The sequence below is a fragment of the Palaemon carinicauda genome, chromosome 15 (assembly GCF_036898095.1).
Source record: "Palaemon carinicauda isolate YSFRI2023 chromosome 15, ASM3689809v2, whole genome shotgun sequence".
Classification (NCBI taxonomy): domain Eukaryota; kingdom Metazoa; phylum Arthropoda; class Malacostraca; order Decapoda; family Palaemonidae; genus Palaemon; species Palaemon carinicauda.
The window spans coordinates 44,223,465-44,242,497 of NC_090739.1; the positions used below are offsets into that span (position 1 = coordinate 44,223,465).

The 19,033-nt window shown below is 32.2% G+C and overlaps 1 protein-coding gene across 1 annotated transcript in view; it reads left to right on the plus strand.

The window, feature by feature from the left end:
- The window catches only part of LOC137654586 (uncharacterized), a 167,743-nt gene extending 153,619 nt beyond the window's left edge, over nucleotides 1-14,124 (plus strand). The window contains 3 exon segments of the mRNA XM_068388341.1: nucleotides 4,885-5,064; nucleotides 11,380-11,493; nucleotides 13,109-14,124. Coding sequence (XP_068244442.1) covers nucleotides 4,885-5,064; nucleotides 11,380-11,493; nucleotides 13,109-13,326 — 512 coding nt within the window. The 3' untranslated portion in view covers nucleotides 13,327-14,124.
- Nucleotides 14,125-19,033: the final 4,909 nt, after the last annotated feature.

Sequence of the window (19,033 nt, forward strand, 5' to 3'; positions counted from 1 at the left end):
GTACCCTCAAGCAAGAGAACTTTAACCCAAGACAGTGGAAGACCATGGTACAGAGGCTATGACATTCCTTATGACTAGAGAACAATAGTTTGATTTTGGAGTGTCCTCCTAGAAGAGCTGCTTACCACAGCTAAAGAGTCTCTTCTACCTTTCCCAAGAGAAAAGTAACCACTGAACAATTACAGTTCAGTAGTTAACCCGTTGAGCTAAGAAGAATTGTTTGGGAATTTCAGTGCTGTTAAATGTATGTGGATAGAAGAGAATGTGCAAAGAATAGGCCAGACTATTCAGTGCACGTGTGGGGAGCAAAGGAAAAATTACCTGTAACCAGAGAGAGTGATCCAATGCATTACTGACTGGGTAGTCAAAGGATCCAATAACTCTCTAGCGTTAGTTTCTCAACGGCAGCTGGTGCCTTGGCCAACCTAGTACCCAATTATTATTATTATTATTATTATTATTATTATTATTATTATTATTACTTGCTAAGCTTCAACCCTAGTTGGAAAAGCAGGATGCTATACGCTCAGGGGTTCCAACAGGGAAAATAGCCCAATGAGGAAAGGAAGTAAGGAAAAATATATATTTTAAGAACAGTAAAGACATAAAAATAAATATTTCCTATGTAAACTATAAAAACTTTAACAAAACAAGAGGAAGAGAAATGAGATAGAAGTGTGCCCGAGTGTACCCTCAAGCAAGAGAACTCTACCCTAAGACAGTTAAAGTCTAGTTAATGCTAGTTAATGGTCAAAGATAACATTTCTTTCAGTTGAAATGTTTTTTAGGGGACCTTGGACCAAGAACCCAATCCATTCCACTATCAATAAGGGCCCTACATAGGGAACTTCTATTACCGACTAATGCTTCCTTAAAATCAATTCTGATGACAGACAGACAAGTAGTTTTAAGGTGATATATTTCCCACAGTGAAAAATACCGTTACGTTCAAATATCAGCGGTTACTTAATCATAATCTGTTTTGAATCATTGAGAAAACATTCTTCATGAGAAAATTGAGCTGCAAATTTCATGTATCAGATTTCACTATGAACAATAATTCGCAACATTTTGAAATTTATCGCATTCTAATAGACAAGAACTTTTACTCTTGATAATTATGCAGGGAAAACCATTATCTATGAATTGTCATGTACTTTCCCTTAAACTAATAATAATAATAATAATAATAATAATAATAATAATAATAATAAATTGAACTAAAATAATTTTACATGAAGCAATAAATCAGTATCACTTAATGGCACAAGAAGTCGATCAGGATATAATCATGAATAAACCAAAAATAAAAATGTTATAGTTGTTGTTCACTTTCATCTCGTGAGGTTAGGGATATTTGAACAAAAACAGATAAAAATCGAATGCAATATTTGATTAAACTTACTTTTGATTTCTTTAAAAAACAAAAATGAAAAACACAGAAAAAAAAAAGTTCTGTACAGGACTCTATGATTTTGAATCGGGCAAACTTTCAAGAGACCGTGCATTTCCCATATTTACTACTAATCTCCAATATATTATATGTACAGGTGGAGTACAAAAATATACTATTTGGAGGATCATTTGTAATTTTGGGTTTCTCCTACCACTAGGTTGTCTGCATTTCATCAGGATATATACAGTATATTCTAACTTAGGACACACTATACTCATCCAAAGCCACTGACACTGTATTGATGTAGTGCTATTTCCCATGGTGATAGCATTCAATTACAAATTATCTTACGATATATATATATATATATATATATATATATATATACACCCACACACACATATATATATATATATATATATATATATATAAATATATATATATTTGTATATATATATATATATATATATGTATATATATACATATAAATATATATATATATATATATATATATATATATATATATATATATTCAATTACCTTTAACATTAAAAATCATCAGCCATTTAAAGAGCATTTCCCCTGTACGAGGAGTCAAAAACATTTCTCAATGCGCTTGAGGAGACATTGCATTAGTAACAAATGACATTAGTAAATCCTAGAGTGCCTATGGCTAGGTAGTACCGCTTACTACCATTGTTTTACCCAGTAATGTTGGCTAAGGAGTGGACGGTGAGAATTGGGTTTAATTACCAAGTGGTAAGCAACCACTTTAACAGTCTTCATTCTTAGAAGTCAAAGACATAAATTCATTTAAGTGGTCCTGGCAATATTCATTAATCAAGTCTCCCTGAATAAGATAATATAAGTCTTGGATAAAGTTTCACGGGGAGTAGGTATCCAAAAGGCGAATTTTCAAATATCATCCAGAATGAATGTTTCGTTCATTTCCAAAATTGGGATAGAGGTAAGACTAGTCTTATATGATATAACTTGACTCTAGGAAAAACTTTCCTTCAGGAAACTATTCCCTTAAAAGCATACACTAAACATGGGGACTTATTTAAACGGCAAACTATTTTAGTGACAGCAAAAATGTTTAGAATTCTGCATTTTCTTACCTGGCATTGAGATTACACAATTTTTGAAAAGAACGGCTTAACCAAAAAAAAATTATGTTTGCAAATTTTTCATTTGGTTTATTATATAGAATGTCTCTCCTACCTTGTCTATTTGCTACATGAATAGATTGAAGGGTTTCAAAGACATCGTCGACACAATTGTTATCCTTGTTGTGTCTTCTTCAGTTATTTTCATTACATCATTCTTTTTAAGGAGACAATAATCTTCAGCAGTCTTTTTTATCATTGTCTATTGCAAGTTCAATTAGTCGACTGAGATTCATGTTGTATTCCTCTCTCTTTGCATCAAGCCAGATGTATTGCTTGCCTTTTTTCCTCCATTCTTCACGAGACAATAAAAACAATGCTTCCTTTGTTCCAATGTTTCACCCTAGGAGTACTTCTCTCGACCAAAAGAAAGATACTATAACACCGTTACCATCTACCTATTTAGACCTATGGTGTCTACTGTTAAGGACTCTTTGGATAACTGCCATAACAAAAAAGGCAATTAATTATTTACTAAATTTTAGGAATTATGCAATTTTACTGCAATTTTTCCCTTATTTTGTATAATAACCACGTTTATAACAGTTATTTATGCAAAATCCCTAGGATTTTAGGAATTGTGCATATTTACTGGAATTTTTCGGTGATTAGGCATATTAACTGAATATCCGTTAGTATGCGAATTTACTAGGAATTATGCATAACAACGGATTTTGCATATTCACGGTAACATGTATATATATATATATATATATATATATATATATATATGTATATATATATATATAGATAGATAGATAGATAGATGTGTGCGTTTGTACATGTACATATACTGTATATATAAATATGGATATATACATATCTGTATGTGGGTATGTATGTATCCTTAACCTTTTGCTTTTTGCAGAGCGAACACCAGAAAGGGTTACTTATCCTGATCTTTATAACTATTTACGGGATAAGATTGTTAGTTCTACGCCCTACACAATTTACTTTTAAGGACTTAATTTGACTACAAGGTTTGTCTTTTTATGAAATTCAGGCATTAGACTCAAGACTGCTTAATCTCGTTGATCGAACGACCAGCTGCAAGCAAACGATATAATTCCCCTACTTGTCATAATTTTAGTTTCTTTTCACTTTATCCTCTACATAAAAAAAATTCCGTCACAGATAATCAATACTCAAGTTTTCACTGTTGTATTTTTGCAATAAAATAGTAGTAGGTTGGTCAGGGCACCAGCCGCCTGTTGAGATACTACCACTAGAGAGTCATGGGGTCCTTTGACTGGCCAGACAGTACTACATTGGATCCTTCTCTCTGGTTACGGTTCACTTTCCCTTTGCCTACTCATCCACCGAATAGTCTGGCCTATTCTTTACAGATTCTCCTCTGTCCTCATACACCTGACAACACTGAGATTACCAAACAATTCTTCACCCAAGGGGTTAACTACTGCACTGTAATTGGTCAGTGGCTACTTTCCTCTTGGTAAGGATAGAGGAGACTCTTTAGCTATGGTAAGCAGCTCTTCTAGGAGAAGGACACTCCAAAATCAAACCATTGTTCTCTTGGTCTTGGGTAGTGCCATAGCCTCTGTACCATGGTCTTCCAATGTCTTGGGTTAGAGATCTCTTGCTTGAGGGTACACTCGGGCACACTATTCTATCTAATTTCTCTTCCTCTTGTTTTGTTAAATTATATAAAGTTTATTTATAAAATATTTATTTTAATGTTGTTACTGTTCTTAAAATATTTTATTTTTCCTTGTTTCCTTTCCTCACTTGGCTATTTTCCCTGTTGGGGCCCCTGGGCTTATAGCATCCTGCTTTTCTAATTAGGGTTGTAGCTTAGCAATGAATAATAATAATAATAATACCCTGTAAATTTAATAGTGCAATAAAGCAAGCGCTATAAGAATTCAATCATTGCCCACATAAATAAATACATCTTCATACACAATGATTTTCAAGTATTTGTCTTTCCTCTCTCAGAAAATGTTTTCCATTTAATATACCTTTCGTAACATGCTTGCCTCGATTCTCGCTCACTATACATAGATGGTCTTGTGCCAAATATTTCTAAGCATTGGCCTGTTTATTCCGCAATTAACCAACTGCATTACTATCTACATCACAATTATAACTCGTTTTAATTTCTATTTAGGCTATCCCGTAATTAAGATTATATTGCTTTATACATTTTACAAATTTTCTCAAAGTTTATATTAGGAGTAATAAACTGCATTGCACAGAACTTGATAAAACGACTACCACACAAGGTTGTAATTTATGTATTCATAATGCAAAAACTTCACACAAATAAAATCCTATATTTTGTTAATCTTTTCTTTACAGTGGAATTTCCCTTTATGATAATCTGGATTATCGACAAGCAAAAGGCAGACGTGAACACAGTCATTAACAAAGTTCGACAAAGTAGTTTAGAGTCCCTCGATCCAAACAAGACTGGATTTAACTGCTCGCATTACTTCGACACCTTCGAAGAAGTCGCCACGCTTGCAAGACCTCCACTAGGTAAGTTGGCTGTAGCTTTGAACCATAGCTCCAAAACGAAGGCTTAATTAGAACTAAATTATAATTTAGGAAATGTTGGCTTCCAGCAAATCGAGTAGATAGTGTGTAGAAAAGGAAGTGGGTTTAGGAAAAGTGTATGAGACACCCTGGTTCCAATTTACAAGGCCAATTATGAATTCCATTTCAGTTTTTTAACTATATATATATATATATATATATATATACTTGAAGTTATAATATAAGTGAATAGCTTTAATAATTAACTAACAACACTATTGCTTGCATTTTTCAACGTTGAATTATAAAAACTGCAAATACACCTACATCACCACAATATATAAAGTAGCATAAAATTACTACACACAATGCAATGAAAATAGTACATGTTTAAAAGAAATGAAATTTTGCCATAAATTTAAGACAAATAAGAAATGTTTCCATCTACACAAAAATACGCTGAAGTGACTATTCTTAACAATATAACAGGGGAGAAATGAATCTCGAACATTTATCATGAAATACATAACTGTAGGAAACGAGATCGATCGATAGATAGATAGATAAATAGATAGATATTTTATTGACCATTCTCTACAGAAACATCAAATGCAATATTATAACTTTACACAACGGTCCAAATACATAAACTCATTTCACAAGTCATATTTTTTAAAAAGGAAAAATAAATAAAAAAGAACTGTATTCAAAACAGATGGCAACAATAATTAATATCAATATTTTAAATAACACAAAAGAAATCATATACAGAGCTGTTTAGAATATCCAATTCTATAACACATAGCAACAACAATATAATGTAGACTAATAAGCATTACACATTCAGGAATATCCAATTCTATAACACATAGCAACAACAATATAATGTAGACTAATAAGCATTACACATTCAGGAATATCCAATTCTATAACACATAGCAACAACAATATAATGTAGACTAATAAGCATTACACATTCAGATTAGACAGGAAATGCATTGAAATTGTAACACAAAATTAAACATTTCCCCCGAAATGAGGTCAGCCGGACGAGGCACGAGAGTTTGCATCTTATTATTTGAAAACCTGCAAAATTAAACTTGCGATATGACAAACATTTGCATAGTCTGATCTTTCTACCATCAAGTCACTCATTGATGAGATATCATACACGAGAAGATAATAACCAATATAACACTGTGCGTGATTTCCATGTAACACTTACTAACAACAATAAAAAGTGTTTTCTATACATATATAACAATTCCAGTTCACAACAACAATAAAAACAATCTAGAAGGAAGAACAACATCCTGCCTTATATAAAGTCAAATGAGGCTATGAAAAAAAAAAAAAAAAAAACACTTTTAAGTGTATAAACAAAACAACAGTAATTTGCAAGTGTATCGAACTCTCTTAAGGGCATCATACAAACAACAAAATCTCGTTAGCAAATGCTCACCAGAAAACTATTCATCACATTTCTTCAAAGAGAAATCATGCATCCTACTTTACACACTTTACTTTAAGGGTGGCAGGGGAACCATACACGCTACAGCACCTACAAGATCTATTTGACGTATACATTCTTAGGTATTTAAGAGCAGGATTAATTGAGTACTCTATTAATCCTGTTTAAGAGTATCATACAGCATGAGGCTTGTTTATTGTCAAATCCACATTATCGAAGCACTTAGAGAAGAAGATTATACAACTTTATCCCCTCTAATACATTACCAATATTGATCGAATGGTTAATTCCAAGTAGTAATTTTGACAACAATTATTCACAACGAAAATGAATGTCTGCATAACGAAGAACACGAGGTGGTGGTGATAAATGTGGTGATTATCGATAGTAGTCCTAACTATGGAACTGGTACGGAGATAGGACTGACCTTCAGTAATAAGGCTATGAATAGATTGATTATAATAAATGCTTTGGAAGAAAGTACTTTCATAAAAGAGTAAAAAACGCGATTTATCGATGTTAGAATCATGATAAAAAAAATGGTTTTACGGTATACACTTGATACTAAATGGAACCTATAATTCAACTGATGACTGGTTAAAATTTGGGGAAAAAAAAAAATACAGGAATGTAAGACGAAAAAAAAAAATCTCCAATCTATGTAACTTCTCATTACTATATCCAATAACCTCCATCGACAAGCTATCAAAAACTTGGTAGATATTTTGTTATCTCCCATTTTCACAATAACATATTTATTAAACTGACGTGTCCATGCACCCCATCTCCTTTATAAACAACTTTTATACCTGAACTTTGTTTAGTTTAAATGCTAAATAATTAGCTCTGGATATTTTGAGGTATCGTGAAAGTTCAACATTTTTCACAGCACAAAATTCTCTGGAAAAAATACGTTAGGCATGTATTCCTTTATTATGAATTTTTCTTAATCCTCCTTAACTTGACATATTTTTTCCACGAAAAAAAATCAATATGAAAAAGCAGTTAATCATCACCTGTTCATCATACTCTCTTTGGTTTTATAATTCCCACAACCTTTCCCTTTCGTCTAAACAGACTATATTGGATTAATGTTTAGAATAAATAGCACTGTGTTGGGGCCTGTAAGGCCATTCAATACTGAAGTGTATCTGTGGTAAAAACCTACAGTTACACTATGAAGTTAAAAGTTAGAATAGAAGATGTGACACAAAAAGATGAAAGAAATGGGACAAGAACGGAAGTAGAAGGATATAAAGCAACTGCAAATAGGGGTCGAAGGAGCGCTGCAAATACCCCTGAGTAATGCCTACAGGGCACCGAGTGATGAGCACTGATGACACTAGCCGAAGTGGGACGGACTGTATCTACCTAGCAGTCAATCGACGCAATTCTACCTCAGATGATTCTAAAACATACAAGACTTTGGCAAAATATGCACCTTCAATTTCATTTAACTGATGGACACAAAGTAGTATCCTTTGACATCGAAGAACTTCCCGATAGCTATTGATATTTTTCATTGTACCTTATCACATAAAGATTGATCCCCAGCGACTTACGAAGTCTCACGTCATTGCGGATGCAAATGTTTCATTTACTATTCCGTTAAAATTATGCCCAACTTTGTTTCGTATTACATTCACTCTTACTTTCAATTCCAGTCTAATAAAGTATTTAATTTGTTATTAGCGAAATTCTACAAAATGGCCCTTGTTTTCCGGGATTCCCTTAAAGGTTTAAAGGTCAATCATGAATGGCAGAGACAGGTACAGTGATGATGCCCTGGATAGTAGGACAAATCCATAGACTAACCATATAAACCTATGATCAGCGCCCTAGCTTCCTCTCCACCCAAGCTAGTACCTGGGAGGACCAGGCAATGGCTGCTGATGACTCAGCAGGTAGACCTATGGGCTCCCCAAACGCTCCATTCTTTGCTCACAAGGATGGTGAGGCTGCAGGCACAAGATGATACTATCGAGCTTGAGCATATCTCAAACCCCAGTCCAGCAGAACGCCAGACACGACCGTTTCCAATAGCTTACCGTAACCTTTCTATCTCATAAGTCATTTGAATTTTGTCTAAAGATTAACAAAGCATACCCTACGCACAGTATTAAATGTATCGGGCATAACAACAGTCAAATGTCGCTTTAAATGAAAGAAATATGAAAATCGTCGTTTAAAAAAAATAAGTCTCTACAAAGTTCAAGTCTGTTCTGCTGGTTTAAAATCATTTGAGGTTCTGCGAACTTTTTAGGGGAATTAAAAAAAAGCTAAAATTATACCTTGATATCTGATACCTATCATCCGGAAAGAGACCTTTGATATATATATATATATATATATATATATATATATATATATATATATATATATATATATATTCTTAGGTACTGTCTATGACGTATGTAACTATCATTATACAGTATATGCTCTTGCAAGAATGCCCTGGATAGAACTTGATAGTATGAAATTAAATGTATAGAGGTTATAATAGAAAAGCAGTATTAGAAGTAAACGTTGAATACTGAATGGCCGTAATTTATCAAAATTCAAAGACAAACCTAAAAAAAAGTAAGGCAGTTCAAAAATCAATGCGACATAAAACGAAGCATTACTTACCTTACCCAAATTATCATCAGGTGCGTAGCTGAAAGAAAAAACAAAATAATTACAACAATTTACTTTCCTATTATATTTACTAATAATACAAATATAAGAAACAGCCATGCTGAAAAGTGCACGCATTTAGTCAATAATGTTCGGTTCTTAATCAAAAATTCCACACACCACATCCCTCTCTCGCTTTGATAGGCTGCTTATCAGCTTTGTCAAATCTACCAGTTAATTTGAAACTATCTGTTTTCTTGCATGTCTAAATATTTCACCTTTAAAACAGACGAAATCTACAGGTTCTAAGCAGTTGCGTTTCTAATCACTAAAATTGAACGGCGATATTGTAACCTCTACAAAATAACTAAAGATGATGGTAGTTCAAAGAGTTTAGCTCTAATGTGCACATAATTCCAGAGCTAAACGCAAACATTTAAGGAAAGTGGTTGACACTTCCGGAGATAGCATGCAGTTTTACTTGCTATGCTTCGTAGCCGTAAAAAAAAAAAAAAAATAATTCAAGTTGAACATTTTCGAAGCAAAAAAATTGTCTATAATATTTCCTAATTTGCAGTCAACATTGCTGGTATAATTTACACAATTTGCTGTTGCTAACGGATACAAATCGAGTCTGGAATCTACATTGCAAAGACTAAGCATTCTTATAGCAAATTTATATTCATTATATCTTAAGATTTTAGTTCACCAAATTTCAACAACTTTAACAAACAACTACAATTTGAGTAATCTCCGAAAGCATTTACAAACTTCTGTTACTTCAGCTCTAAAGAAATGAAATTATATTACTGAAAAAATTGGGTTCATAAACAAAACAAAAAACCAAAAAACAAAACAAAAAATATACACAAGTCAGAAAACCTAACCTTTTGAAAAGGAAGATAACTATGTATTCAAATATGGACTGAGCTAAGAAATTAAACTATAAGATTCACAAGAATTAAAACATTTTAGGCTTAAGTGTTTAGAATTGTTTTATAGATGCTGCCTCTTACATGTCTAGACGATTTTCTTTTAACTTAGATGCAAATAGTTAACCGAAATCCAAAAATGACCAAGCAATTCATGTGGCGTCTTTTCTTGGCAACTCAGTCAAGTCTGATATCCAGCGCATTAACCCAAAGTAAAAGTTACTTGACAAATCCCTTTTAAGACTTGACAAATATCAGAATTATTTACAAGTAAAGTTCAGTAATTACAAAAATAAACACCTCATAAATGTTTCAGACTTTATCCAACATTATGCAAACATTGTTAGGATTACCCAACTCAAGTGTTGCAGTTGAAGGAGATTTTTCAAAATTAGATAGGTAGAACTCTAAAATATAGGTAAACAAAAATTAAGTTGGACATGTTTGAGGTAACAAAGAGATTGTCTTTATTATTTTTTTTACTCAAATTGTAGTCCGGTGTAATTATAAGATTTGTTTTTAATTTATTTAGTATAGTAAAACAAGTTGTATACTCCCTTAATTTTTTAGTTTGTCTTCAGAATATCAAAGTAGTAATAATTGAATATCTTTTAATTTGTGCAAATTTCATCCTAATTATTTGTAAGTACACGAAACATGGCGTTTATGAACAAGCTGGAGATCCTGCAGAAACTTTCTTAAGTATCTATTTAATATATACAGTTTTTATACAATTTTTTTAGAAAATGCAGAAATTCGGATACTAATATCTAGTAACATCGATTATCATGCTAATTTATCCCAATTCAAGATTCAATGAAAATCCACACCTAATGTAAAAGAGCGAATCCACTGGATTCAAAGAACAAATAAATATATATTTATGGATATGAAAGTAATACCACAATGGGGGAAAGTATTTAATCAACGGTATTCAATGTAGATATAAAAAAAATGAATGATGTTATGACAATAACATCAAATTATCATCTACTAATAAGGTAATATTTTCCTTTAAAAATGCTGGCAATGGGTGCCTTTAAACTAAAGCATTCCATCTGTTTAAAACCAAATAAGCTTTTTCACCAACATTTTATATTTCTGGCATCATTAAGGAAAACCAATAAACGTTACACAAAAATAATTTGAGGGCAGCAATCGACACTATTATTTCGAAAAATTTATTTTTCAATGCTTGAGTATTGTGCAAAACCTCCTCAAGACTGAATTTGGTCATAATGCTTTACCAAATAACTTCTAATTTCTTAAAAAAAGTAATGATTTTTTCGGGTCTTTCAGAAAAGCTCTCAAGAAAGGCGACCACACCGACCACAGGCTACATCATCACCGTGTTCCGGGTGTTCGAAGGCACAGATGGAGTCAAGTTCGAGCGCAACTGGCTCGGATGGACAGGTAACAACGGAAGAGAAAACGGCCTGAGAGAGAGAGAGAGAGAGAGAGAGAGAGAGAGAGAGAGAGAGAGAGAGAGAGAGAATCCTTTTGTAGTCTAATTAAGACAACCTGAAATCAATGAGGCCATTATATATATATATATATATATATATATATATATATATATATATATATATATATATACATATGTATATATATGATATATACATACACACACACACACACATATATATATATATATATACACTATATATATATACATATATATATGATATATACATACACACATATATACATATATATATATACACTATACATATATATATGCAATTTTTTGCTAACAGTAAACAACATTAGCAAATACCTTGCTTTCAAATGGTGTAAGTATCACAGTGAAAGAAAGAAAACATATCATATCATGTTTTCAGTAAGAAATTATTGTAATATATATCCAGAAATTATATCCTATAATCATTGTCATTCATACTTTTATCATGTAAAGGAATACTCAAATTAACCTGTGCACACTAAATTAATAATAAAAAAATGGATAGTTAAAAAGCTGATTAAAATTAGAGGTTCATTAAACTTCCTTGATGTGTTAATATTATACCAATCACTATTTTTCAAAAAGTAAAGGATAGATATTGAATAATTACAATACTCACACAAACATTACATATTTGTGTATATATACATATATATACGAATATATATATGTATATATATATATATATATATATATATATATATATACGAATATATATATATATATATATATATATACATATATACGTATATATATACAATATATATATATATATATATATTCATTTAATAGTTTTCTTTAATCGCAAACGTTTATATATATATATATATATATATATATATATATATATATATATATATAATATTAATATAAATATATATATATAATATTAATATAAATATATATAATAATATATATAATATATATATATATACATATATATACATATATATATATACACATATATATATATATATATATATATATATATATATATATATATATATATATATATAATCCCCTGATAATTATGATTAACGTCAATAACGAATACATTGTGTTTTTAAGTCCTTCCTTGTTCCACTAAATTGACCATTTTTCTTATCAAAAGAAAAAAAAAGGGGGTGACAAGTATTGAGTTTCCGTGTGGGACTTCCGTACCAACTGAATAACCGACACAATGGACACCCGACACTTGGCACCTTCTATCATTAAGAACAGAAACAGAATTGGAAAAGTTTATAGAAACTGGAGCAAGACGTATTTTATTCTGTTTAAAGACGAAGTTTTACCAAAATAGCTGAATGTCTGCGTCTGAGACCGTAGAATAGAAACATATCAACTATATCAGGAATAGTTCCAAAAATATAAAATATTATGTTACTTTGCAACAAGATCTTAGATGCTACTGGCGAATATAAATTTCACAGGTTAATGAAAGTATTGCTCTACATATGACAAATTACATGTAAAGTGCTTGGGTACCTTTAAACAAAAACACAAATTTCTAGTTTCAAGCTATTTCTCGTGTTTTCATCGACCTTGACGTCCCGCCTTCCTTTGCAGGAGCCAGGGCGCTGTACAAAAGCATGACAAACGACGTAGGCCTGCGGCGTCTCACCCTTCACAAGTCAGTACCTCAGAATGGAATGCTCCACTACGTTCTGATGTGCGACTGTTCGAATTTCCTAAATACCATCCAAACCGCTGTGAGAGCAGTCCCCACTCTTCGCATGAGGCTCTGTGGAGATATTGGTCTCTACAGAAGTATATGTACATTTTAAATTCAACTTTTTTGTAGATATGTAGGCTTAAGAATTTGGGGTGAAAATATGCAAAAGGGGGAAGGGGTTATTTTATAAGTCCTGTTATTTTTCACAGTTTTTATCTACAAATGGAAGTTATTTAGGTTAATAAGAATGTAAAATAGCTCAAAATACAAATTAATTCATCACTTATACAGCTTGGAGAATATTGCCTATATCTCAAATGCACATTATAAATAATCAAAAGGACAAATAATGGTTTCTCGTAGTCCTGGTACTCAAAAGAAAGCCATGTTCGATATACATTTATGAAACAAAATTCCATAGCATAGACATGAACTACATGATTCAGTCACAGTTCCAGAGTAATATGTATTCTTTTAATATGGACAACGTCATTTCAAAATAAAACTACCGTAGGGAATAATAATTGATATCTATCAAGTAGTAGCCATTTATTCTTCATCTTGCTTGTTTAGTGGTGACAGAGAATGTTTCTATGACTAATTCCAATCTCAGCACAAATCTTTAATGCTGGTCAACGCAATTGTATAAGTAGTGAGATGATTCTTACGTGTTTGAGGCTTTTCTAAATGTAGACATCTGTCATGAGGAATATATATTCATAGGTTCAATTTCAAAGTCAAGATGTAGACATCTGTCATGAGGAATATATATTCATGGGTTCAATTTCAAAGTCAAGATGTAGACATCTGTCATGAGGTATATATATTCATAGGTTCAATTTCAAAGTCAAGATGTAGACATCTGTCATGAGGAATATATATTCATAGGTTCAATTTCAAAGTCAAGATGTAGACATCTGTCATGAGGAATATATATTCATGGGTTCAATTTCAAAGTCAAGATGTAGACATCTGTCATGAGGAATATATATTCATGGGTTCAATTTCAAAGTCAAGATGTAGACATCTGTCATGAGGAATATATATTCATAGGTTCAATTTCAAAGTCAAGATGTAGACATCTGTCATGAGGAATATATATTCATAGGTTCAATTTCAAAGTCAAGATGTAGACATCTGTCATGAGGAATATATATTCATGGGTTCAATTTCAAAGTCAAGATGTAGACATCTGTCATGAGGAATATATATTCATGGGTTCAATTTCAAAGTCAAGATGTAGACATCTGTCATGAGGAATATATATTCATGGGTTCAATTTCAAAGTCAAGATGTAGACATCTGTCATGAGGAATATATATTCATGGGTTCAATTTCAAAGTCAAGATGTAGACATCTGTCATGAGGAATATATATTTATAGGTTCAATTTCAAAGTCAAGATGTAGACATCTGTCATGAGGAATATATATTCATAGGTTCAATTTCAAAGTCAAGATGTAGACATCTGTCATGAGGAATATATATTCATAGGTTCAATTTCAAAGTCAAGATGTAGACATCTGTCATGAGGAATATATATTCATAGGTTCAATTTCAAAGTCAAGATGTAGACATCTGTCATGAGGAATATATATTTATAAGTTCAATTTCAAAGTCAAGATGTAGACATCTGTCATGAGGAATATATATTTATAAGTTCAATTTCAAAGTCAAGATGTAGACATCTGTCATGAGGAATATATATTTATAAGTTCAATTTCAAAGTCAAGATTACCATAATTTGGTGACATCATAAGAGCACTATCGCCTTTTCTAAGTCAAACAATATCTTCATTAATCAATCTATCGGTGCGATCCAGCACCATATTAAATGACTTGTTTAATCGTGCCGGCGAAATAACACTTGAAAATGAGCAATCCGTTATTCTAACTGTTCTTTAACGTTACACATGAATATGGCTTACTTCAATTCATTGCTAATTAACTCGAATTCGTATTTCAAACAATATTAACTATAGGCAGCAATAGGGGTGGCATTGCAGTGCATGTAGCGAGCTATTCAATTCACTATACATCATAGATGAAGATATTTTGTCCCAAATGTACTTCATTGGGTGATTCCGCAAATGAATTTGCCAAACATTTTCGTAATAGTCCCGGTTAGATATTATATACTACAATCTTTGTATAGGTATTATATACTACAATATTTGTATAAATATTGTATACTACAATCTTAGTAAGTATCTCATATAAGTTATTAATATCAATGTCAAATATTTTGTAAATTTCGATTACGAATATTTACTGGCAAAATAGTCACTGGTCTCATTTATGTGGACCATGAGGCCGAATTAACGATTTCAGTGTTTGATCTATACTATAATAATCCACGAATGTATATTTGTATATAATGATCTATTCCGTAAAACTGTACCATGTTACTATTGTGTCTATATCGATTTTTGTTTTGTTAAAACTGATGTCACTCACTATTAAAACAAAGTTTGTTGAATCCTGTGATAAGTATTAAAAATATTTATTAAAAACTCCATATGAACCTACTGAAGGTCTTCTTTAAAACCAGTTCCGTTTTTACATTGTAAAGACATGTCAGAAGAGCACATCATACGAACCTTGTGAGTCGGTTGTGAGCGGTAACAGTTTAGAGGGAGGCCCGAAAAACTACCAATGAAAGTGTGAGTACCGAGGAGAGGTGTTAGAAAAGTAAATCATTGTATTGTATAGAGCTCAAACTTCCTTTTTTCATCTCGGCTGTGATGTTTGCATATAAAAATCCAATATAAATCATTGAAAATCATCTGCAACATCGAAGTCGAGATAGTTATCACACCTGCATACCTCTACAATTCTTGCCCATCCAATTCTTCTTACTACACATATACAACACGAACGTTTCTCAAACTTCTCAACCATTTTTCTGTAACTTGCATTCAAGATCCACAATTTAGATTTATAAAGTAGAGTTGCTTAAAGAATACCATCATGCCTTTCCACCATATCTTCCATAAGCAATGTAAGTCTCTAACCAATCTTCTACATATAACCCACTAGCTTTCAAACTTCATATTTCTTATAAAAGAAAGAGCAAATGTCTAGCTATATATATATATATATATATATATATATATATATATATATATATATATATATATATATAATATATATATATATATATATATATATATATATATATATATATATTAAACTTTCTGATCACGCTGTACTTTCCGGGTCCCTCTCCTTCATACCCAAAGGGGTTGCGTCTGCGCGCATGTCTATGCAAATATTTAGCCGTCATTTTTGACAGGTTGCGTACTCTATTCTATGATAATATAATTTGACTGCTTCCATTCTTCTATCAACCTTATCAATATTAATTTTCCATCTATCTGGTTGCCATTTACCATCAAAACCTTACTCCTTCTTTTCTTCACTTACATCGTTCTCCTCTTACAAACAATTTTACGACTCATTCATTTCTAGTTTCTCCTCACTGTCCCAACTTCCTATCACCTGGAAATATTAACCACCTCACAATCCTTTCATGATTCACTTTTCATCCTACAACTTTGCATCTACTTCTACTGCCGTTTCTCTGCTTTCTTACATCACTTCATCCACAAAGGTACTGAATAGCCACAGAGACCTACCACAACATTGTCTCAGAACTCAGACCCAGTTGTACAGTAAACAAAGTCATCCTTTTCACTACTTTTTTCTAACAGATGCTTTTTTTAAAGTTTTGATAACTATCAACAATTTACTTACTATCCTGTAAATCCTCAATATCCAGTTAGCTTTTCTAGCAATCCTATCATTAACTCTTTCTAGGCTATGTATACCATATAAATATTTTCTCCTTTACTTCCAAATTTATGACATACCTTTCATAACAAACAGTTAATGATTCATGTATCATTTTCCATGTCTAACCTGACCAGGCTGATTCCTTTATCAATCCTTCTGTCATGTATCTATTAATCGTTCAATACTTTAACATGCGTATTTCCTGATCTACTAAATAATACTATATCCCCTATAATTCCTCTAGTCCCTCTATCACCTTTACCCAAAATAGAAAATATTACTTCAGAACCTTTCCTTAATCCAGGCATACCTTACAAACTCTGGTCAACTCCTAATTACACTATCACCCAAGTACCATATTATTTCATTATTAATTCAATCAAATACTGATACCTTTCAACAGTTTGTCAACCCTACACTCTCATCAGCCAGCAATTACATTCACACACATATACTAACCCTTTGAACCTTCGCAATCTTCATTTTTACCTGGTTTTGATTCCTCACATTAAAATCTTAAATATATTTATTTCGAAAACCCAGGGCTACAGCTTGTATTTTGAGCCCCTCTATTCTTATTGCTTGTCTTTTTCACCCATATTTCTTAAACACCTTTATGATATCTGAGCCTTTAATGAAACTTTCCCTCAAATATTCTGTTTTCTTTCATTAAGCCTGTCATCACCTAGCTCCAGCAATAATATTTCTATTCCCTTTCCTACCATCCTATACAAACTGATGTTCCAGCAACTCCATTATAAAGTTTTGAAAATTCATTATCCTCATTCCTCCAAGATTTCTTTGTTCCTAACCGATAACCAACCCACTTTATCATCACAAGTTCTTACATCATTCATGTAAAAATGACTTGACTTATTTATAGCTTTGGACACACTTTCATTTACAGTATTTCTTTTCATCTTACATCTACAGCAGCTACATTTCCCTTCATGTATGCAATAGTCACATATATGTCCTGCAGCTCCTTTCTTTAACATTGAATCCATCTAGTTCTTCCATTTACTTAGCACATACACATAATCCAGCACATGTTTCCTCATCATATGTAGACTTCTTTAAAAACCATGTATATCCAACAATAACGACCACTTTCTATCAAATTTCCAGGACTTTCCATTCTCATTAATGACGACAATTCCATATCGGCAAATAGCGCAATCTCTTGTCAGTCACCTACCCTTGCCTTAATATCATCTGATACAATTGCACTTTCATATTTTCCAGACATGACAATGCACATGTTCAAAATCTCGTAAAATAATTCACTTTTGTTCCTTTAGTCTTCCATTCCTGAACCATCCACATCTATCATTACAACTGTTTCTCCTTCCACACTTAAGCACTATTAATATATTCTTTGAGCTGACATACATGCACTCTTTTTCCCATCGCAAAAGCTTTCCCGTCCCTAAAAGAGCTTCCCTGCCCAGCTCTGCACATGTCTGCTACCCTTGACATAATCACTCTTTGTCCTTTCATATTCCCGCACATCCCGTCCTTCCAGTTTTGTCTCACTTCATTCTATGCCAAATGGTCTACTTTTCTCTCTTTAAACAACTATCATATGAGTCTCCTGTTATAAACCATATCCACACACAATTTAAACATGACTTTTGGGATTTATTTCTTTTCTCTAGTTCCTTTCAATATCCATACATATTTGGATGTAAACTGAACACAAAGAACGGACTCAAAGACCAGGATGAGCACTAAGCTTGGCTTTTAGAAGACCTTGAAAAGATAATAGCCAATAATGACTCTCTCTCTCTCTCTCTCTCTCTCTCTCTCTCTCTCTCTCTCTCTCTCTCTCTCTCTCTCTCTCTCTCTCTCTCTTTGAATAAAAAATACCCTCATCAATTGCTGTAAAATCATACGAATATTCCATTATACACACATTACGCCTGTAAAGTACCCTAATCTGCGTGAGCTGGCCATGTTAGAAAAATAGAGTACTCGATCCAGGTAAGACTTATTAATTTGCTAAACCAAACTTGAACCCCAAAC